The 23,473-nt window shown below is 48.0% G+C and overlaps 1 protein-coding gene across 1 annotated transcript in view; it reads left to right on the forward strand.

Annotated features, from left to right (window-relative positions):
* Efnb2 (ephrin-B2) overlaps window positions 1–10,446 on the forward strand; it is a 29,163-nt gene extending 18,717 nt beyond the window's left edge. The window contains exons 4-6 of the mRNA XM_013516817.1: window positions 4,483–4,575; window positions 5,266–5,379; window positions 7,040–10,446. Coding sequence (XP_013372271.1) covers window positions 4,483–4,575; window positions 5,266–5,379; window positions 7,040–7,431 — 599 coding nt within the window. The 3' untranslated portion in view covers window positions 7,432–10,446. The remainder of the gene's footprint in view (window positions 1–4,482; window positions 4,576–5,265; window positions 5,380–7,039) is intronic.
* Window positions 10,447–23,473: the final 13,027 nt, after the last annotated feature.

Genomic DNA, 23,473 nt, shown 5'->3' on the forward strand with positions numbered 1-23,473 from the left:
CCTTGCCCTTACACATGAAGGTTCAAAACTCTTTGGTAGAAGAAAACGGTAATCCAGTTTTGCGTGTGTCATGTTGACTTTGAAGTCACAGCTTTGTTTTCCGTGTCTCTCCCTGGAATGTGTCTTTTTGTTGTTCCTGGCTCCCCCGATAGCAGACGAACAGGCTGTGACGCCTCCGAAGTGTTCGTTGAATAGGGAAACCGGTGTGTACGAGGCTTGGCCTATGGAGCCCGCATTGGCCGGGCTGGGCCAGTGGGCAGGAATAGTGCACGTGGACTCTTAATGGCGGAGGGTTGTCTTAAAATGCAGTTTGCCTGATGATTGAATGAGAGTCAGTTAAGTTCAGCTTTCCATAAAGACAAGGTTTTTATTGTTTCCATTCTGTGGTTTTCCTGACCTCGCATGCTTCCTTATCTATCTCTCTTTGGTGGAATCCTTTCATGAGTTCATACTTGCTTTTAAGTGACCACTCCCGACCAATAAGCCCTTTCCAGACCAGTCAGCTGCATTTTAGAATAGTTTGGTGCATCTTCCAAAGTGTTACTATGTCTTGATATTTCATTCGTTCCATAGGAACCCAGCACGTGTCCTGCACAGGGGTGCTTTTCTGGGGGTGGGTACTTTCTGTACCTTCTTTCCCAGTCCTTGCAAATGAAACCCACACAAGGGTCCAGATGGAGCGACGTGAGTGTCGATCTGACTAGCAGTCTCACCCTAACCCGCTGGATACCGCAGGACTTGTGGGCAGTGTGGACCCAGGACCCTTTCTAGCTGAGTGGTGACACCTACCCCCAGAAGTCAGGCCCTGGGGGACAACATAGTGACTTCTGTCTCCGACATGTAATTAAACCCCTGGAGCAAAAGCTTTCAAAGGCAAGCTATAAACTGCCCATGTGTCTTTACCAAGCCTGTCTCCCAAATGGATGGGGAAACTCTTCTAAGTAATTTTTAATTTTAAAAGGCTACTCTTTCCCCCTTGAGCCAAGGGAAGAAAAGTGTCTGGGCACTAAAAGCTTAGGTATAACAATGTTATTTTTTCTGTCTCTCCCTCCATGATTAAATGCAATTTTATCCACTTAGTAATACTGTGATTATGGCTGCATTAGATTATGCTGGTGGAGAGATACAAAGAAGTAAATGTAATGAGGTAACCATTTATTTTTACTCTTTTTCTAAGTTAAAAATTCCCAGGACTTTCAAATGGACAATAAAAATAATCACAAAATTGTCTCCTGAAATGGAAATAGATATTACTCCCGAGCGTGTGCCATGTTCTTGTTGTGTTTTTGAAATCAGCCACTGGGCCTTTGAGTGCTTCTGGATGCCCGGCTGAGGCCAGAGGAGTCACAACGCTCACCTCGGGGAGCGCTCGCAGCTGCCTGCCGGGAAGAGCCACCGTCAGGAGGACACGCTTGGGCCGGGTCATTGTTCACGCAGGGGCGGCAACCGCTAGAATTAGAACACACTGGGCAAGAGGGAAGTCAGCTTCACAATGGGAAACAAAGTTCATATCAGATGTGAAGTTGGAGTCGCTCTGAATTACGTTAGGCTCATTGTAAGGACTGCCGTCCGAGTGTCACTCAGTGCTCGTGTCTGAGAAGGGGCCTTCTGTGGCACCGCAGAGAGCTCCGAGTTTGTGGCCTGTTCTTTCACCGTGGAACTCAGGACAGTAGTTTGCAGCGCGACCTGTGTTTAAGCAGCCAGCATCCTGCTCTAACGTTAGCAGTGAGTGTCCTCAGGCTCGGCAGTGGTCTTTGCAGGTGATGAGCCAGCTTAAGGGGAGGAGAGGTACAGTCTGCAATGTGGCCGCAAAACTGTCCCTGCCCAGCGTGCCTGACCTGGGACCCCAGGCCCCACGGTTCTGTCCATTCTCCTTCCTAGCTCAGGACTCAGAGGCGCCACGGCCCTTGTTAACTGAGGAGGGAGACTCCGAAAGGTGCAAGTCAGTGTGCCTCTAGGGAACAGCTTCCCTCCTCCTGTCCCACGCGGGCAGGAATGCTAAGTTACAGACGGCAGTGTACCTGCAGAGCCTTTACACTCAGGCGTCCTTTGGACATCCTTGTGGGTCAGGTTGGGGAGGCGGGCACAAAGACGTCCATACTCCAAAAAGGCATCAACCGGTGACTTAAAAAAGGTCACTGGTGGGACAGACCCCTCTGCTTCCCGGGGGCAGCCTGGGCGTCTTTGGCGGCTCCCCCTCAGTAGATGCGGTTGGAGTTAGGTGTGGAAGTGGCTCAGCTCCACATCGCCTGCCTTCCCTTTCCTAGTATTCCTTCAACTTTTTTTTTTTTTTTTGAGACAGGGTCTCATTACACAATTCAAGCTGGCCTCGATATGTAGCCCATGCACTCTCTGCAATCCTCCTGCCTCAGCCTCCCAAGTGCTAGGATTACAGATGTGCACCATTGTGCCTTTATCTTTTTTTTTTTTTTTACTTTTCAATCTGAATCTTTTTTTCCCCTCAATATTATTATAAACAACTCTCTTTGTCCTTCCCTTTGTTTCTGTGCTATATTTCAGAGGCTATATTGTCATTTATCAGCATAATATAAAAATGTTTAGCAGGAAAATTACAATTATTTTAGTGCACTTTTGCAGAGAAGTGCATTTATGTGCATTTTAAAACATAAGTGTTTGAAGTCATCAGGCATGTGGATCAGTTTTCCCCTTTTTTTCTACAGGCAGAAATCCTAATTTTTGAAAAATTCAGTGAGAAAACTCTATAAACAATGAATTAAAGACTGTAGTGTTGTGCTGATACTGTCCAGAAATGGTGTCTGCTCATGGGAAGCCACATTGTCTGAGGTCTCTGGGAGGAAAAGATACTTTGAAATTTTAGTCCCTTGCATGGAGGAGGGACAGGAATGACCAGGATGCAGAGATGGGGGTTCGCGGGTGCATATAAAGTTTTAGGTGCTCGCTTTGCCTTATCTGCTAAACACTGTCTCCACAGTCTACAAGCAGATACTGTCTCCTTACCGCCACTAACCCTGAAAACATGATTATGGCAACTGTTGCCTAATTTCCCAGGAAAAGCTTAGCGTCAGCAAGTGCAGAAGAAAGAGCTGAACTGTGAGACTGTGAAGTTCAGCAGGTTCTCAGATAAGCAGGGAGACAGCCACATGCACAAGAGGCGGGCTTTTGTTTTTAAGGCAGACAGGGAAAGTAGAAGTTGATAACTGAGAAACACAAGTAAATACAAGTCCCATTCTTTCAGGCCTGCAGTTATTCGTGGAATGTGTCTTCACTGTGAGTGCATGTGGCCCTTGCTTGCTGTCCCCCCCTTTGGAAAACAATAACCTGGTTAAAATAAAAGAATGTCTCTGGGATTTTTTTTTAAAGCCAGAACACCTGTCCCCTTTTCAGAGGGCAGTGTTAGGAGAAGACTTTGGCAATCAAAGGAGAAGGTGATTGAAGTTGCAGAGGTGCATATGAAACACTTCTGTTCCCTGCCCCTTGCCCTTCCGGGGACATGGTGTCCACACTCTCCCTCCCTTCCTGCTGGAGTCTGAAGTGTAATTGAAAGCCTGGGATTCATTAAAGTGCCTGGCAACTGCCTCTTCGCAGCTTCAGGTTCACAGCTATTCAGAGAAGTCACCTGCCTCAAGAGACAGACAGTACTATGCTTAAGTAGAGCACACTTGGCTAAAAACATAAATTACTGAAAATGGTAGCAGGGCTCCGTCTTGCCCTGGGCCTCCCTGATAAGCCAAAGTGGGAATCTGGTTGCTGAAATGAGGCTGAGTTGCCTCAGCCTCCACCCCAGGAGAGGCGGCCGCATGTTCCACCTCCTTCCCCGCGGTGCTCCCTGGGCCGCAGGGAGGCTGGTTGGAGGAGTGGGTGGCGGCTGGTGTTGGCAGTCGTAACACTTGGTTCTCTCTGGTTTCCCCAGGGGTGGAGGGGGAAAGTCAGGCTTTGAAGACCTGAATTCTAATGTACTTCTTAAGCCCATTTTAGGCTGGAGGAAGAAAAAAAAATGGGGTGTGGGAATCTCCCCTCGTAGTGTTTACTGAACTTGGATGCTTGACAAACAGAGCATCAGGCTAATTGTTCTTAAGGCAGGAAATCTGTAGTAGAGGAAGCAGGTGTTGTGGGATGATTACCACCGGTCCAAATTACCGTATTAACTCTATGCTCGTTCAGGTTCGGCCCCAAAGCATCAGGGTTTTGGGAAGATGCTGCCCCTTGCATCTGTAGGTGGACGCTCGCGCGGTCACCTGTACGGCTGGGGAGTGTGCTTGGGTACATCTGGAACCAGTCAGCTCCATGCACCAGTGTTTCCGCATCCATTCCTCTTTATTTCTTTTTTCTTTTTCTTTTCGACGTTCAGCATCCCACACTTTTAGAAAGCTTGTGTGACTTAAGAGCGAATTCTTACTTTTCAAATTGTTTTCAGACATTTCACGTTCATGTAAACTTGGCTTATTGATTTCCTGATTTTTTCTTTATTTCTTTTGTTTTGTCCATTTTATTTTCAATCAGCTACATCAAATGGGTCTTTGGAGGGCCTGGATAACCAGGAGGGAGGGGTGTGCCAGACAAGAGCCATGAAGATCCTCATGAAAGTTGGACAAGGTAAAGACCGCCTGCCGCTGCACGAGGCCACTGTCACCTGGTGTAGCCCCAGCTCGCGTGGCACCGCTGGTGACATCTGCCCTCCTCCCTGTCCTCCTCCATGTGAAAGCAGACGCCCCTTTGCCGATAGCCCCAACTTGATGTAATAAGCTCCTCTTACTGGAGATCTCTCGAGAAGTTAAGGTCAGCTAGGCAGAACCTCTGTTACCTTCTAAGGTCTATTTCCTGTAAAAATAACAACAAAAAAAACACAAAAAAACCTCCTTGATTCAAAACCCGAAGCATGTCTCTGCAGTTTGCTCGTTTCTAAAACTTGACTGCTGACGAGTTGTGTTCGCTGTGCCTTTTCACATAGAGATAGCCTATTGTGCAGAAAGAAAGATTTATTCTTTTAATTAGAAATCGGTATAGTAGTCAATCAACTTGCTCAGTTAAATTGAAATGTCATCTGCAACACTTTGCCTGCCAAATGCAAGATTCCCTATAGTTTCCACAGATGGCCCAGCATCTAAACCTCTGAAATAACTAGTGTGACCATTTTGTTTTAAAAGGAAAATTATATTCTTGTATTTCACAGTGCTTTGCATAAAGAATCTTATGTTCATTGCTATTCATGCTTCTTGACACATATATAAAGCTAAGATACCCTTGGATATCTATGCTGTAATTAATCACTTATTTTTCGTATAGATGCGAGTTCTGCTGGATCGACCAGGAATAGTGGTCCAACAAGACGTCCAGAGCTAGAAGCTGGTACAAATGGAAGAAGTTCAACAACAAGTCCCTTCGTAAAACCAAATTCAGGTGCGGCAGTGCGGTCTGGGGGTGCAGTGGTCGGTGTGTACCCTATTCTTAGCATCCCAAGAGGTAGAACAGGGTCCAAGTGCTTCTGCCCTGCTTGGATTAACTAATCATTCCAGGCATCAGTAATCTTGGCTTCCAGTGAGTCATTATTAATTACACTCTGTGAGACAAACGAATTCATTCCCATGAAAGTCTTATTATCAGAAGAGTAGAACTCATCAGATGTAAGAGCCAGTTATTAGTACTACTCTGGCAGACCACAATTTTCATTGGCTGACACTTTATCAAGCTCGCTGTCAACACCGGCTTAAGGCTGATGTTAATATATATATAATTAATGTTATAATCCCTCATCTAATTATATGTAATCCACAAAGACTCAAACTGATCCTCTTTTAAATTTCAGATGGTAACAGTTTGAAATACTGCAAAATGCTATTCTTTGCTGGTGGCTAGCACTCATTTTTTTTTCACATTTTCTGTATATAATAGTAAACAGCTCCCTGACCAATGTTTTAAAATAGCAGATAAGATTGGCTGTCATTGAACTTCATTTCTTTAACACTGTTGGAACAAATAACCGTGTATTCGTTACTATGCTAATGAATTTTTCATCTAGTGAGTGGTCGTCAGCAGTTTTGTATTAGAGATCTGTGTGCTCGGTTGGTAGTGGTACGGATTTAGCATCTGCAGCAGAATTCTGTCTCTTTCCAAGAGTCAGGGAGGGAAGTTGTTATTTCTAACTTTCAATGACAAGATATGTCAAATTCTTGTGACAAACTGATAAATGGATAATATACTGATGCCAGCCAATTTCTACTGCTTAACATTTGGGTTGGCAATCTGTTCAGTGCAAGTGTCTGCTGCCTTCCAAATATATTTTAAGTGTAAATCAAATAATACAAACGAGTTACGAGCTGAACCTTCTCCCAACCCCGTCACTCCTTCCCGCTGTCACGGTGGAGCGGCGCGGGGCGCTTGTGGAAGGCAGGCTCTTTGAAGATGTGCTCGGAGAGCTGGTCCAAAGGAAGGGAAGACAGGCCACGGGGTGGCTGTGCTCTGCCCGGAGTGGCCGCCTCGTGCTTCTCCCCCTGCTCCTGCCCCAGGCTGGGGCAGCAAGTTCAAAGATGAGGCAGCTAAGGGCGGGCCGGCGGGCCACGTCCTCACTGGGCGATGCGCTTGGGGTGGATGAAAGTGTCCCTGGCAGATCTGTCTCTTTCTACTGATCGCTGATGTCTCCCGATTGCACCGTTAGCTATTTTTAATTTTCATGGGTATCATTAAGTCTTTTTATTCGTCACATTTTCCCCCAGGAAAGGAGAAAGGAAGGGGAGCGTCAGACATGTTATGAAGTGGTTAGGAAGCAGGATAGCAAGTAAAACCAGCCATCAGTAAACACCGCAGGGGTGGGTCCCTGGCACCCCTCGGGCCTGGCCTCAGCCAGTGGGATGAGGGCAGGGGATCAAGGTGTGGACAGGTGCATGCTTCCGCTGTGTCTTCCCTAGCGGTTGGGGGCTCCACACACAGCTTTGGCCGCGAGCTCTGCTTCCAGAGCCGTCCTGGCGTGTTCCGTCTTTGGGGCATTGCTGAGCATCCTCACAGCAGCTGGTGGGCCCTGGGGACCGCAGTAACCGCGTCTGTGCCTCTCCCCTGTCCCCAGGTTCCAGCACAGACGGCAGCAGTGCCGGACATTCGGGGAACAACCTCCTCGGTTCCGAAGTGGCCTTATTTGCAGGGATAGCGTCAGGATGCATCATCTTCATCGTCATCATCATCACGCTTGTGGTCCTGCTGCTCAAGTACCGCCGGAGGCACCGCAAGCACTCGCCGCAGCACACGACCACGCTGTCTCTGAGCACGCTGGCCACGCCCAAGCGCGGCGGCGGCAACAACAACGGCTCGGAGCCCAGTGACATTATCATCCCGCTCAGGACTGCGGACAGCGTCTTCTGCCCGCACTACGAGAAGGTGAGCGGGGACTACGGGCACCCGGTGTACATAGTCCAGGAGATGCCCCCGCAGAGCCCTGCCAACATTTACTACAAGGTCTGAGGCCCGGTACCTTCCCTCGCAGACCTGGGTGGCCGCCGCCGCGGCGTCGCCTGGTCGCCTGGTCTGACTGAGCCCGGCCGCGGAGCCGGCGGAGCCTCGCGCTGGAGAAGCCCGGAGCTGGACAGCTTTCTAGTCTGTAGCATTTTGGCCTCGGTGACTGCACATCTTCCCCGGGAGCTGGGAGACTGTGGCCGCGGTGCCACTGGGATGGAGGGCGGCGCGCGTCCCCAACCAGGAGCCGCAGTCGCGCAGGCCTCGCCGCCGGCGCCCCGGGGACACAGGGCGCGCGGACGGGGCCGGGGTGTCACCTCCCAGCCTCTCTGCTCGGTGTCTGCCCTGCTGGGCACGTGGACTTGTCCCTCCGCTCGGACCTCGGGCTGAGCGAGGCTCCCCAAGATCGCTAGCGTTCAGTGCTCACTGTCTCCTCCTTCTGTACCCCAGTGCTCCGCCGCGCCTCGCCCAGCCCCACGCCCACATCCTGCACCACGATGGGACATGCCGCGGTAGCCCGCTCCGGATGAGCAGGGTCCCTTTTGGAAGGCCGGAGGGTCCCCAGCCAGCCGGCTGGGCCGTCAGCGAGGAAGAGGAGGGGAGGGCTGGCCGCCTCCGACCCAGAGCGGGACGAGGGAAGGGAGCCTGGGCAGGTCCCGCAGCACTCGGGCTTGGCCGAGGTGCAGGGGGACGGCAGAACCAGGGGGTGTCGGGGCGGGCGGGCAGAGGGGCACGGCCATCTGCTCAGGCAGGGCAAGACTATCGCGGTACTGGCAATAAGACGCACAGCTCCGGAGCTGTAGGGAGTCGGTCTGCTTAGGGTGATGTGGAAGCAGACCCAGCTGCTATACTTATCACATTTTATGAAACACAGGGAACGCATTTAGAATAGCAGAGAGCCAAATCTGACCTAGACGTTGAAAAGCCAAAGGTCCAGCAGGCTGTGGTTCCATCTCCACTGACGTCAAGGAAGAATTCTCAGCTAGGCAAAGGTAGGTCAGAGAGAGCCCCGGGCCCCAGGGCCGGTCCCGCCCCGCCCCGCCCCACTGAGCCTTACACACTTTGGTTTATGGCGGTGCTGTGCCGTCGGGGCTGCGAGCGAGGCTGCGGGAGGGACAGGGTCTAAGCGAAGCACACGGCAAACCTCTCAGAGTCCTTAAGACGGAAGTCAATAATGATGTCGAGGGGAGAAGGAAGATAGGACGTATTTATAATAGGTATATAGAACGCAGGGGATATAAGATGAAAGATTTTTACTAATATATATTTTAAGATTGCACACAGTACACACCAGAAGATGTGAAATTTATTTGTGGCAATTAAGCAATCCTGAGGCTCAGTGCTTTAAAAAATGAAAAGAAAAATTGGACAGCTCCTGGGGAAAAAAAATTAAGAAACAATAACCACTCCAAAAATAACAATCACGAGAGCTAATAGGAAAAGGACAGCCCTCCAAAGGCGTCTCACGGAACTGGAGACCAGGAAATAGAAGCCCCAACACCAGGAAGCCAATGTGGTCGTACCATCTGCTTGACAAGGACAAGATGTCCCGGCACCCATGTCCGTGCTGGGTTTTTCCTTGCCTTATGGGCTGAAGTGTTCTCCAAAGTCCAGCAGGTCACCCAGAGGGGGCGCCAGGTAGTGGTAGACCCCCCTCTCCTCTCCTTTTGCCCCATCCCATCCCCACCCTCGCGGAAACTGAGAAGAGGAGACAGGAAACCTACTTTTTATGTGCTATGCAAAATAGACATCTTTAACAGAGTTCTGTTACTATGGTAACGCTTTGCTTTCTGAATTGGGAGGAGGAAAAAAAAATGTAGCGACAGCATTTGAAGGTTCTCAGACCTCCAGTGAGTACCTACAAAATAGCGAGTTGTCACAGAAATGATTATTCTCCATCTCCTGAACCTGAAACTGTCGGTCCAAAGTGCGTGTGTGTATGTGTGAGTGGGTGTGTGGCGTACATGTGTACATATATGTATAATATATATCTCCAATATATATTATATATATCTATATCATATTTCTGTGGAGGGTTGCCATGGTGACCAGCCACAGTACATATGTAATTCTTTCCATCACCCCAACCTCTCCTTTCCGTGCATTCATACAAGATTTTCTTGTAAGCCATCAGAAATTCCTCATAGGATTGGGGAGAGGGACGAGGAGGGAAAACATGGCAAAAAAAAGTCTGATTTTAATGAAATCAAGTGTGTGTATCCTCGGTTGGCTACCTTTGGGTTATGTGCTAAACTGTGAAAAAAAAAAAAAATCAGATGAACTGGTGAAGAGTTACCTGCAACCAATTGAAAACAAAAGTGTTCTGTGCGTCTGTTTCGTGTCTGGTGCAAAAAATGACAATCTACCAACGGTCCCCTTATTTGGAGTTGGTTCTGCTCTGGAAAGTTACTGTAAATGCCTTGCTTGTATTCTCATCCCTGGTCTTCGGGATCGCACCATCATGTTTAAGTGAAGAAGGTGTAAATAGGTTCCGAATTTACTGTCCTTGGATTTGGGGTGTTACAGTAGCCTTATTCACGTTTTTAATAAAAAATACACATGAAAACAAGACAGAAATGGCTTTTCTTATCCAGATTGTGTACATAGAGCAATGTTGGTTTTTTATAAAGTCTAAGCAAGATGTTTTGTATAAAATCTGAATTTTGCAATGTATTTAGCTACAGCTTGTCTAACGGCAGTGTCATTTCCCCTTTGCACTGTAAGAGGAAAAAATGGTATAAAAGGTTGCCAAATTGCTGCATATTTGTGCCGTAATTATGTACCATGGATATTTATTTAAAATTTCGTTGTTCAGTTTGTAAGTAACACAGTATTATGCTTGAGTTATAAATATTTTTTCTTCCTTTGTTTTATTTTACTAGCCTGTCATAGGTTTCCAGTCTGCTTTAGTTCCACATCACAGTCAGCCCCTCCGAACACAAGATCCGTGACGTCACATTCCACGTCTGTTTCAAAACTGAATTTGTTCTTAAAAAAATAAAATATTTTTTTCCTATGGAAAAAGTGCCTTCAAAGCATTTTCCTTTCCTTTTATTTTTCTGTTCGTTTTTCGCTCCTTTTCATTTCTTCTTTTGTTTTGCCCCGAGTACTCTGCTTCTCCAAAATGACAGTGAGCCAGAGACCGGAGCCGCAGAGGTTCGCATGGTCACGTGCCTGCCGCCCACATCCTGGGTAGAGGAGAGAGAGTCCTCTGGAACCTCGCCGATCTGGGCAGGACAGGTCTGGGCTCTCACCCGTGCGGTACACTGTGAGGAGCTCCCACAGGGGAAAAGGGGAGACGGGTTCTTGTCTTCACCGAATTGTGGATTGACTTCGTTCCCACTCTAGCAAAGCAGTGGGCTATTGGTGGCTTCATTGTTTTCTCAGAACAAACCCTAAGGAAGGGACAAAAGCAGCTGTCTTTTATAAAAATGTAGCATCAATGCAAACACATCAGTGACACTGGGTTCAGCCACGCCAGGGGCCAGAGGTGAAGGTCAGCATGGCTTCCAAGTCTCCTTGGGTCGGGGGTGTCTGGGGCCTCCTGTGGTCCTGAGGTCTGTGTCATCCCCATCCTGTGAGTGTGAGGACCTCCGTCCACCTCACCTCATAGCTCTCGCTAGGAGTGAGGTAGGTGAGGCAGGGGGTTGGGAGGCCCTGGGTCAGGGAGCAGGCGTTCCCCAGCCCAGCAGGGAGGAGGAGGCCCAAGCCTCCCCAGGAAGTACCCATGGGACGCCTGGTTGGGAGCCAGGGTTCTTCCAAGTTTCAGTTCATATACTGAAGAAATGCCTGTTAATAAATGCACTGTATTAAAAAAGAAAAAGAAAACAACTCCAGGAGGCCTATAGCTTTGGTCGATGGTAGAATGGTTGCTTCATCTCCATCCTCGATCGCATGAAGCCCAGCTGTCCCAAGGCCTCAGGTTGAGGTTAGGGGCGCAATATCCTGCCCAAGTGTCTTAGCCGGATGCTCGATGCTGCGTAGCGAGATCTAGGTTTCATGTGGGCAGAAGAAAAGAACGGAGTGTTATGTGCTCCACTTCCTCTCAGTACCCGTGTCACTGTAAATTTAAGATACAGTGTCATGTTTTTAACCTCACTTCTGAGACAACGGTGGAGTCTGCTGAGCTTGGTGCAGAGAAATCAGCTGTGTCCAGGAGTTCCCGGAAGACGGTGTCATATCTGCACTGGCTCCAGGATCTCACAGGTGGTCGAGCAGACGCCCTTGGTCTGTCTGAAAGGTAGGGTCCTAGCAGCCGTGCCCGCACCCCACACCCCTCAGGACAGTACCCACTGCTGTCGGCTCCCCGCCTGGTGGACGAGTTGCTCCTTCAAACACTGGTGAAGGTCCCCAATGGAAGGAGGAGAAATTAACATGAAAAGATCCTTCCCTGGGTAGCTGCTCTCCATGTGCTGCCGGGAAAAATAAGATTCAGAATTGTAAAACTTACTTTTCTACTATAGGTTAAAAAGGTCAATTACCCTACTTTTCAGCTGGGTAGCAAATAGAACTTTCTTTGGTGCAAAAGAGACATAGTATGTATCTTCCCAAAAGAGTTAAAGATATCATATTACAGTGATGCCATGTTCACAGCAGCCCAATTTATAATAGCAGAATCTTGGAAATGACTGTCCATTGACAGACGAATGGATTAAAAAATCTATTTACACACAATAGAGAACTACTCTGCCGTGAAGAATAAATGTAGAGTCATTTGTGGGAAAATGAATGCACTTTGGGCCTATAATATTAAGTTAAATAAATCAGGCACACAAGCTTAAACATTGACCGTTTCTCTTATATAAGACAACCAAAATATGAATAAAGACCAAAATAAAAGAAAATGGGAAGTAGGGAAATCTTTTTTAATTGGGAAGGGGGACAAGAGATGGAGGGGAAGGAAAGGGGATAAAAAGAATTAAAGAATGGAGACAAAGGGCAGCCCACTTGGGGCCCCTCTTTCTTCGAAGCTTCCTTCCCCGGTAAATACAGCTTTCTTTTCAAAGATGGAGACAGAGCTCTTGCAAGTCAGAAGGAGAGCAAAGAATGGGAGGTGCAGGGAGGAAAAGGGGTTGAAAAATAATGCAGATGTGTCATGCCCATGTGCCCACTCCCCATGAGGACTGCAATCATTGCTGCAAACAAGGACTAACACAGTTTGAAATTTTAAAAGAGGAGAGATGTAGAGGGCATTCCTCCGCTGCTTCGGTTCGGGTGCATTTTGGTGGATTTGGAATTTTGTTGTGATATTTACACCATCAACTCATGCACCTGCAGGTGAATTTTCAGTGCTGTGACCACAAAGAGCCTTTCCCGCCCCTGCTGTAACCTAGCGCGAGAACCTCTCCTCAGTGAGCTGGGAGCAGGAGGCATTACATGACAATATTTATTCATAATGGAAGAGTAAGCAGGGCAGAGGAGTCAACCTGTGCTCCAAAAGCCAAGGGTATTTCCAGCTGAAGAGTTTCATACTTTGGTAAACTGGCAAAATCTTAAGAACCATTCTTCACTCAAAGGCAGTTACATATTTTTTAGAAAAGTGCACCGCCTTAGTAAATCCACAAGTGTGGAATTACATGGGTGGGGGGACAGCAGGACCCTGTCATAGTCTCCGGTCCTTCGTGTGTGGTCTCCCCTCCCAGGTCTGGACAGGGTCCTAAAGCAATTGAAAGGGATGGACTCTAAGACACTGCAGGTCACCTTTGTGTTTTTGCAGGATTTGAAGCAAACCCAGCAGCAGTTAACCCTGGACAAAAGCAATCTTCGCAAGCTTCTCTGTCCAGGTGTCCCTTGGTCAAAGCTCTGGGCACCAGCTGGGTGACATTTGGTCAGCACCCCTTGCCCAGCCACCTACTTCTGAGGCCCAGAGCTGGGCCACTCTCTGCCCCTTCCTAGAACAGAAATCCAGAGGACCTAATAACTTAGAGACTTATAGGTGCTGATCTCCAGGGAGCCAGAGTCCCAGTCTCTCAGCCCTTGAGCCCTAATGGTTAAGTAGGATCTTCTTTCTGTATTCGGGTCCCTTCCAGCCTGGCCTCAGCACTCTAAACACCCTCCCCACTTCTGCACTTTCCTGTGGACCAAGCTGCAGCAGTAGGTGGCTGTGGGCTTCTCTCCACCCGCCCACCTGGCCCAACTTCACTCTGTCTTCCTCGTGGACGTGAGAAGAATTCACTGTTTCTTTCCATGCTGGTGCACAGAACACATGCTTATCCCTCCTTCATTATTTATACCTCTGATTCTGTAGCCTGCCGCAGACATCCGTGCAACTGAAAAACATCTTTTAGCTGATAATAGAGCTATTACTTTCCAACAAAGTGCCATTCATGCCTAATAAAGAGATTAGAGGGTTTGCATACGTGTTGTTGTTAAAGGTGTGAGAATGCTTTATCTTCAAAGAAAGTAGAAATCAATGTCAAGCTGTAGGTCTATCACGGGAAAGGGAAGGATCACTAAAAGAAGCCCCCACAGTTTGCCCATCCTCCAAGGGGTTCCGGGTGCAGTACTGGGTCTCTTCATTCTTTATCAGTGAGTAATTTGCATCTTACTCAAGATGCTAAGATGCGAGAGAGGTTTCTAGGACCACAGCCCCAAACTCCTCTGTCTGACGTAGGTAGTAGGGTTGGCTTCTATTCCTGCAGTGAACACTGCTCTGCTCCAGGTGGACTCACAGGGCCACCACCACCTCTGAAACACCTGTCCAGGAGCTCCTGTTCCTGGCATGGCTCCCCGAAGACAGAACTGCTGGTCCTCAAAGCAGACTCAGCATCTCTCCTAGGCATGCTTCTGGACCCTGAGACTTCCTAAGATCTAACTCAATTCCATACATCTACTTTTGAAGTACAGCTTATAAAACACAGCACATCCAAAGTCTTATTTCTGGCTTCCCAACAGAGAGAAAACATGCAGGTTAGAGTAAGCCGTAGCAGAAAGGCAGAAAACAGCACTGGGGTCAGCTAGCCTCAGCTGAGCCTCTGACCAGCCAAGACTCGAGAAAGGAGCCCACTCAGGGACTCCTGCTTACACGCAAGCCTGGGAACTCTGTAGGGCAAATGCAGACACTCACTTGTTCACTCATGTGAGCACGCCCATTCTGCCCTCGTCTGCCAGGCGGTGGGCAAATATGGGAGATACGTGAAAGAGGGTATTGCTCCTAGCACCAAATTCAATCTAGTCAGTGACTCAGAACCTCTCCTGAGTAGTGATTAGGCATTTCAGGTGCTCATTTGAAAGGAAATAGCGATGCTGGCCACCACTCCCTGTTTATGTTCCTCGAGCACCTTTTAAAAAACGAATCTGTCTGTTAAGAGCCTTCTTTTCGCCCATCTGCCTTCTGTTTCTGTGGCTGAATTTCTTTCCTTTTACATCTTTCATTACACATGTGCCAAGCGGCTGGCTAGAGTGCTAAATTTAGTATAAATGCTCTGTTCTTCCAAACAGCCTAGGAGTTTGCCTTTAGTGCCTGCCTCTGGCCGTAAAGGGCACATCAAAAACTTTCCCATTGGTTTCCAGCCCACATTACAACGTGTGCGTGTATGTGTGTGTGTGTGTGTGTGTGTGTGTGTGTGTGTTGGAGAGGCTGTCTCTTGGCTATAATTGGTAGGTTTTTTGTAGCTAGTTCTGAGGAAAGACTTGTGGAGAGCTCTGTGTCTGGGAAGTAGTTAGCACGGACCTCAGAAACACCAGGGCCAAAAGCAAAGTCTTTGTGTCTGAGACATTTGCCAAAGTGACCACTAAGCTCTGCAGCCCTAGTGCCTGAGCCCAGTGGACTCCGCTCCTCCTGCGGAAGTCAGGCCGACCTCTGACTCCCTGCTTGCCCCAAGGCTGGGCCGTGGGAAGGGCTCCTGCTCACTCTTAAATAATCGAGCAAAGATGCTGCCAATCACACTGTGATTTCCCCCGGTTTATTCCTCCAGGATACTGGCTGTGAGCCAGGGAAAGACCAGAACTCACTGCTTGCAGGAGCGCTCGGGTCAGGAGTTTGCAGCCTGCACAGCCATGAAATGCGGGTTTATGAAAAGATCTCCCAGAAGTGGCACCTGCACCGCTGTGTGTCCAAAGGGGAAGGCTTGGCGCTGTGCTGAGCTGCATGAAACACACCTGACAGTTCCTCCAGTTCCCACGCCACTCTGCAGAAACACGGTTCGGGCGGCAGACAGTTGCTCTCCCCCCACCCCGCCCCCAAAAGTGGAAAACATTCACAGACCGCATCAGCTGCATCAGGTCGTGCACAGCTGTCATCCTACCACTCTGGGAGGCTGAGGCGGGAAGACTGCAAGGTTAAACCAAGCCTGGGAAATTTAGCAACTTAGGGAGACTCTGTTTCAAAATAAAAATTTACAAGTTGGAGATACAGCTCAGTGCAAGGGCCCTGGGTTCAATCCCCAGTACTCTAGGTGGGGAAAAAGCAGCGAAGGCGTGTATCACTCAGAGCGGGACTCACAGAGCCCTGTGTGTGACGCACACGGGGCAGCGGACCCGGGAAGGCGACATCCACACATGAAGAGGGACCCGAGCAGCAGACTTGCTGTGCATCCTTGTCAGACCACGGCCCGAGAGAGCCTGGTTTCACACCGCGTGGCTTTCCATCCCATGCCTTGCTTTTCAGGGATTCTTTTATGCTATGCCTCAGAACAGGTTCCAGAAAAGCATTGGGAATGCAGCCATAGAATTTTTCTAAGCAGCACCACCAACCGAGCAGGTACCACGGTGACAGCGTGACACGGTGCCCTGATGAGTCTGGCCTGGCTGTGACAGCGCCCATCAGGAGACCCTCTGAACTCCCACAGATGCGTCCCAATGCGAGCTGGAGCTTTCCTGATTTCAGAGGTTTCTGTCTCCAGGACCACTAAGGAAGAAAGGCTGGAGATGAGGGGTAGTTATGCTTTTGCTTTGCTTTATTTTTCTTAGCATTTTACTTTCAAAACTTTCAGATGTACCAAACAGTTGGGAGACAGAGTCAACAGATCTTCCATCAACCATCGGCGCCCTGCATATACCTGCACGCTTCCGTTTCTGACACGTAACTGTGCGTGCAGAGATGTGTGTGGCTGTACACAAATTATAATTCACAAATATGGAGAATATTTAAAGTTCTTACGGTGAAAGGCACACTGCCTCGAGTCCTCCTCGAACATTTCCCTTCAACACCCTCACCCCATCACTCTGCCCACTTCCTGCAGCAGCTCTGGAGTCTTCTTTCACATCTTTGGTTGTCCTGTCTGGGCTGCCTTGATGTCCTGCACTGATTAAAAATGTTTCCCTTTCATTATCATTTAGATCTTCTGCGGAGGAGCCAGAAATCACCCGGGGTCAGATCTGGTGAGTAAACTGGATGAGGACAGAGCACCAAGGTTTTATAAGCCATTGTACGGCAGTAGGCAGCAGTATTCGCTGTATTCGTGATCATCCTGAAGCGGGACTTGAGGAGCAATCCCCTTTGAACTCCCCCATCCTCCCCTGCCCTGGTACAGATAAGATTGGCAGTCGTGTCCTATAGCGGGGTTTATCTCATCCTGTTCTCACAGGAGCCTAAGGCTCTGCCTTCTGTCAAGGTCAAGTTACTCATTGCTTTTGATGCCTTTCTCTTGCTTCTGTACCCTACTTGCCCACCCCCCAGTTTCTGAAGACCAAGCCCCTCAGCAAAATGGATACAGCTAGAGCCTTTCCTTTGTTCTAACGCCCAGCACTTCAGGCGTGAGTTCGCCTGGGATGATGTGCATCTGAAATCCTGGAAGTAAATCCTCTGGTTATCCCCATTGGTGTCTCTGATCTCTCAGACTCTCAGTGCCCTGTAGGATCTGAAAGAGGACTCCAGAGCTGCTGCAGAAAGTGTCGGGAGTGAAGGGATGAGTGTGTTTGAAGTCGGGAGGATCCTGAAGGAGATTCATGGCCGTGTGTCTTTTACTGTAATGCATTTTTAAAATTAAGCATGCGCCATATATTTGGATCACCCCTTGGCTGCATGTCCTACCACACAGCCTCCTGGCTGCGCCTGTCCAGGATTCATGACACTTCCTTCTTACGTCCTAGCGACTCGGAAGGCCCCCTCCCACCCAAGCACAAGGTCATTTTCAACTTGAAAACATTAACAAGTGTTTCATAACGCAGTCAACCATCTAGCCTATTAAAACTATGTTCATTTTTATAATTTTTGTATATAAATAGTAATGTACCTGTGTCTGGCAAGACATCGGTTCACTTCCTTTCCCCAAAGTGACCATCCTGAAGAGTCTCATCTAACTCTTCAGGAAAATACTGTGCTTTAAAAAAAGTGATTACCACAGAGATCACGTTATTCACAATGCTTTATGCTTTTTTTGGGTAAGTAATCCACTTGGAGATCTTTCATCATCTGCACATTTAGATCTTTTTAGAAAACCACATAACATGTCACAGCTTATTTAAGTCATCATTTACTTATACGTTTCTTTGAAGTCCTTGTTAAACAATTCTTTTGTATAGTTCTTTTCAAACTATGTTTCAAAATATTCATGTCATGTTTCTTTTTTCCCCCCAACATCTCACCTCATATATTTCTTCTTATGCAGTCTAAGCTGAGAATGTCATGTAAATGGGTCGCTGTGAAATACAGCAATTTAATTTTTCTTTAATCAAAATCAGAAACAATCACGTCATGTTTCATGTTAACTTTATGCAGTGCACACCTGTATGAAAACATCTCATGATACCCCATAAAAGCAAGGGTTGGTCAAGACACAGCATGAATGTTTAAATTCTAAAAAGTGTTACAGGACACATTGCCATGGATCCCCCTCAAAGTGCTCCCTCTTGCTTTGAACACACTAATCACATTGTCCTTGCTGCTCTCTGAAGAAGTTCTGCATGTCCTCTTTTATAAGTGTCTTTATAATTTGTCATAAAAAAGTGGGTGTTTTCTTATCTGCTTTGTTCACCAGATCTGGCACTATGTGACTTCTGGCTCTTCCCCAAAGCCAAAGTAACCATGAAAGGGAAAAATTTTTAGTTGATTAAGGAGACTGAGATAGTCACAACAGTGTAACTAAAGACCCTCAGGAAGGAGGACTCCCTGCACTGCCGCAGAAAATGTAAAGAACGATGCAATTTGATCAAAACCAGGGGGAGGACTTTAAGGGGGATTGTGGTGGATTGACAACTGGTGGCTAACTTAGAACCCCCAGTTGAACTGAGTTAGTGCTGGGTGTGGGAGGCCCACCTGAACATTGTTGCCAGCAGCATAAGAGTCTATCGGGAGCTGAGAAAGGCTGTTGGGATCTGATAGAAGCTGTTGGGAGCCGAGCCTGTTGGAAATGGAGAGAAGTTGTAAGGAGTTGTTGGTTCTCTTGGAGGATCTTGCCATACTGGTTTTCCTGATGAACTTGGCTGTTTTCATCCTCCAAGGAGCTCAGGACCTTGTTGGCACTGAGAATGGCTTTGGTTTACTTTGGGGGAGCTCTGGTCTTCATTCTGAGCATCACCTCCTGGATCCAGAGGGGAATAAAGTGCACTGCTCAGTCTCCTGGAGAAGCTCGTCCCACTGGCTTCCGTGATGGGAACTCAGCTGTCCTGATCATTGGAGGAGCTCGGGGCCTCACTGCTGCTGAGGATGGCTGTGGCACCTTTCGGAGGAGCTCTGGTTCTTTTGAGCATCACTTCCTGGCTCCAGTGCAGATCCCTCAGCCTGCTAGCACAGATCCTTCATCCCGCTGGCACAGACTTTCTAGATTCCACCACTGACCTTTGGGCCTTCCCAGCACAGATCCATGAATGGCCTTCATGAGACATCGTCATGGGCTCTGGGCCTCCAGCTGGACTCATGCAGGACATTACTGTGGGATCCAGGCTCTTAACTGGATGTTTTGGTCTTTAGTGTGTGGACAGATTTCCTGTGCTTTCTTGTCTATGATTCTCTGGGTGACTATTATAAATAATCTTATCAAATATTTGTCCTGTGTTATATTTTTCATCTTGCAAAACCCCAAGATGTGACAGGGATTCATGGCAATGTGTCATTTATTGTAATGAGTTTTTTTTTTTAATTGAAACACTCACCATATTTTAGACCATACCCGCATGTACAACTTTTCTTTCTATGTATCAGTCAAAACACTGAGTGAACTGCATTGAATTTGTCCTTTAAAAAGTTTGCAGATATCCGAAGAAAAGTCCATTAAATTCAACAAATATTCAATGCACTGCAACTCTTCCAGCAACTAAGCCAAGAGCATGAAACTACCTGGATAAAGATGGCTCAGTCAACCTCGGAGAGAATTTCATTTCCTGGAGCAGGTGGGTCAGATGCCCTAAATGTACCCCCAGGGGAGCAAAGCTATTAGGGGACATGGAAGCGAGGGGTAAGAAGCCTCTTGCTCTCTCTCCATGGGGAGCACTGTCACTGGGAATCATGCCGTGTGGGCTCCTTTTCCTGGGATCTGCATTTAACTTTGCCATGGAGATAAGAGGCTGCTCTTGCTGTCATTCTGAAGCAACAGCCAGCCAGCTCTCAGGTGCCTCAGAAGGAAGTGAATACCTGAGCTCAGGTAAGAGTAAGGGACCACTCTTCAGCGGGCCCAACTGCGCAGCCCTGCCCTGGACCTCACACAGGCTGCGGGTGTGACCGGCAGGATTCTCTTGACTGTGACCCAGTTATACCTCAACCTGTTACCTAGCACAAGCGCATGCACACTTGCACACGCACACATGCACACACTGCAACTGAAAGAAAAGCTTCATGCGACATCTGTCATTTGTCAGACAATATAATCGCCATATCATATACTTTAGTGCTGCTTTGCTTTTTCCAAAAGCAAACCGAATCGTTGCATTTATTCTAAACTTTCCCCAACTTCCTGTGGGTCCAGAGTCATGGCCTGAAGCACTGGAAGGAGATCTGTGTGATTCTGCAGACTGGATGGTCACGCTAGGGAGGCCGCTGAAGTTCTGAGCAGCCGGGAACAAAAAGTGCGTGCATCCAGCGATTACTCTTCTTCCTCTCCTGTCCTGTCCTGTCCTGTCCCGTCCTGTCCTGTCCTGTCCTGTCCTGTCCTGTCCTGTCCTGTCCTCTCCTCTCCTCTCCTCCTCTCTCCCCACTCCCCTCCCTTCCTCTCCTCTCCTTGTCTTGTCTTTTTCCTTTCTACCTCCCTCCTCCTCCCTTTTCTTCTCCTCCTCCTCTTCCTTTTCCTTCTGCTGCTCCTTTAATTCACACCCTAAGTATGCAGGGTTAAGGCAACAAAAAGAACTTAGAAGGTTATCTGAGGTGCAATAAAAAAATATGCTGTGTGTTTAAAAAAAATTCATGAAGTAAAAGATGCATTGCCGTGAGCCCCCCTCAAAATCCCCCTGCTCACTTGGAACACACTCATCGCATTGTCCTTGCCACTTTCTGAGAGAGCGCTGGAGTCCTCTTTCCTGAGTGTCTTTAGTTGTTCTGTGTTGGCTACCTTGATGTCTGAATGGATCCAAAATATTTCCCTTTCATAGTCCTTTTGGCTTCGGTGAAGAACCAGGAGTCACACGGTGACTAAGCATAAGGACGCAGCGTGGTGTGTCCAGGAGCTGCTTTTCTGTTGGAAGGTGCTTGGCAGCAGCATTCACTGTGATTATGACTGTAATTCATACAGACACTCAAGAAAGGGGACTCCAGAGCTGCTGCAGAAAGTGGAAAGAAGGGTGGGACCAGTGTATTCGAAGTGAGGGGGAGGGTTTCTAAGGGGATTCATGGCACTCTGTATTTACTAGAATAAACTTTTAAAAATTGAAATATTCACTATATTTTTAATCAGCCCTCATTTCTTGCCTTGGATTCCAAACTACAGAGCTGTCAAGGTGATTGTCTCAAACACAGACAGACACACAGGGAGGCTGAGGTGGTGGTCCTGGCAGTGGAGAGCAGTGTGGGTATCCGGCTTTCACAGAAAAGTCAGGTCTGCGCTTCTCAGGGGCATGCACCACATCCCATCTGTCCACGGGATGGAGTTTAGGGATGCTGACCCCACAGGGCTCAGCCCACCCATCACTCCTCCTTTTTTGGTTTGTATCCACCCTGGCCTGTGCTCTCTGCTGTCTCTTTTTTCACATTTTTGGCTGTGTCTGAGGGAGCGCACAGCGGCCCCAGGGCCAAGTGGTAGCTGGCAGGCTCTGCGGAGCAAAATGTTAGTTGAGAAGTGCGCCCTCCACCAAGCCCCTCTGGGGGGTGGCTGCTCCCTGCAATGCCGTGAGACATGGCTGCCGACCCATATGGGTACACCGGGGACATGAAAACCCCGTCCTCACTTTGACAGGGGAGGCCTGGCCTTTGTCGCCAAGCCAGGAGACATGTACCCGAGACTGCCGAAGTCCTGGCTTTTTCACTTACGATCCAATTCTGATAGCTTCCTGGGTCACAGAAACAACTCCCACTGTCATCTGCCTCTCCACTGTGGTGGTGAGCAAGGCGACTGGGATTGGCAACTCAGGTGATTTAGGGGAAAGTTAAAGAAGAATTTCTCTGTGCATTACTTGCTGTCTTCCAACTCTTGTTTGACTTCTGAAAGAGCAACTTTCAAAGGGCCCTAAAGGAGGAGGGTTGAAGGTAGCATCCCCTGCAGAGGGGAGATGCTGGCCAAGCAAAGGGCAGGTCAGAGGGCTGAGCAGAGATAATGGAGTTTCAGCAGCGCTGTGAAGGAGCTGTCAGGCCCCGACACGCTGTGCTGGAATGAACCGCCGCCCCCCACCATTCGAAGTCCAGGAGTAATGAAATGATGAGTCTGTTTCACACAATGGGCCTGTCAAGAAAAATAGTGTTGCTGGAGAGGAACCTTAGAAAGCTCTCCTTAGCGGCCTTCAAGTACCAATTTTCAGGTGCTAAGTGGTAATTAAAGTTAGCAAGTTATGGTAGCATTCACTGAAATTAGATCGTATCAGAGACAACAGAAAGGGTCGGGATTAGTGTTCATTCCCAGGGATGGCGCATTCCAAACAAGCCGGTAGTTACCCTGCTAGCCAACACTTGCAGACTGCGAAGGGATGCATTTACATTTAATCAGGATTCCCCTTTGAAGGAAAGGTCTGTTTTATTTATCTTTAATACTCAGAGAAGTAGTTCTTGTTGTTAAAAAAGGAATATTTGCTTATTAACCATTTTTTTGTTTGTTTGTTTGTTTTTCTCCGGTACCGGGAACCGAACTCACAACCTTGCGCTTGCCAAGCAGGCGCTTTTTGCCGCTGAGCTAAATCCCCAGCCCCTATTAACCATTTTTATTAGTGTTTAGTAGCAGAATTTTTCTCGAAGTGGATCAATATCCATTTGTTTCAGAATTAAGTCATGTAATTTGTAATAGCTCATGGTAAGTCTATGCTTTCTGTGTGTGGTTTTGCAGTAGCTGTTGTGAAATCAGGATTGTTAAAAGCACTTTTGAAATGACTATGGTCTAACCCTACTTTATTTTTCTTCTCTTTTTTCTTGGTACAATTTTTTTCTAGTTTCTTCATTAGTTGAGTATTTTTTATTGGCTTTATTCATTTTATTAGATCTGTATTTCCTCTGAATATTTGTTTCTGAAAGTAATTGGAAATAGGACTAAATCAATAAGTAAAATAACTAAATGTGTAGTAATGCACTGATGGAAATGAAGCTTCAGTGACATCGTGGACTGCAGGAAGTCCTGCCCAAAGAGCGCCCACTCTGAGCTGTGGACAGGGTCGGGTCCCAGGGGCCAGGGACAGAGATAGGTGCTGACAGGAAGGGCATTTGCTTTATCAAAGCTCAGGAGAGCGATGAGTGCCAGAGGCAGCAGGGAAGGTCAGGTCACATCTAAGAGATGGCAGGCCCTGTGTCACACTGGAATGACAAGGGAAGGTATAAACAGAGACCGGGAAAGCGGTAGCAGAGGAGGGAGGGAAAGAAGGTGTGGACCCAAGCACAGGGTCAGTGACCCTGGGTAGTTGGGGGCTGAGTCCTTGCAATGTTAGACATCCAGGGAGCATTTTTTGTGTGTGGACTCTCGTTTGTTTGATTGGGGAGCTTCTTAGAGCAGCCACACCAGGCCATTTTGCACGTTGATAGTTTGCTTCTAATTGTACACATGATAGA

This window comes from Chinchilla lanigera, unplaced genomic scaffold, assembly GCF_000276665.1.
Source record: "Chinchilla lanigera isolate Chin_1 unplaced genomic scaffold, ChiLan1.0 scaffold00003, whole genome shotgun sequence".
NCBI lineage: Eukaryota > Metazoa > Chordata > Mammalia > Rodentia > Chinchillidae > Chinchilla > Chinchilla lanigera.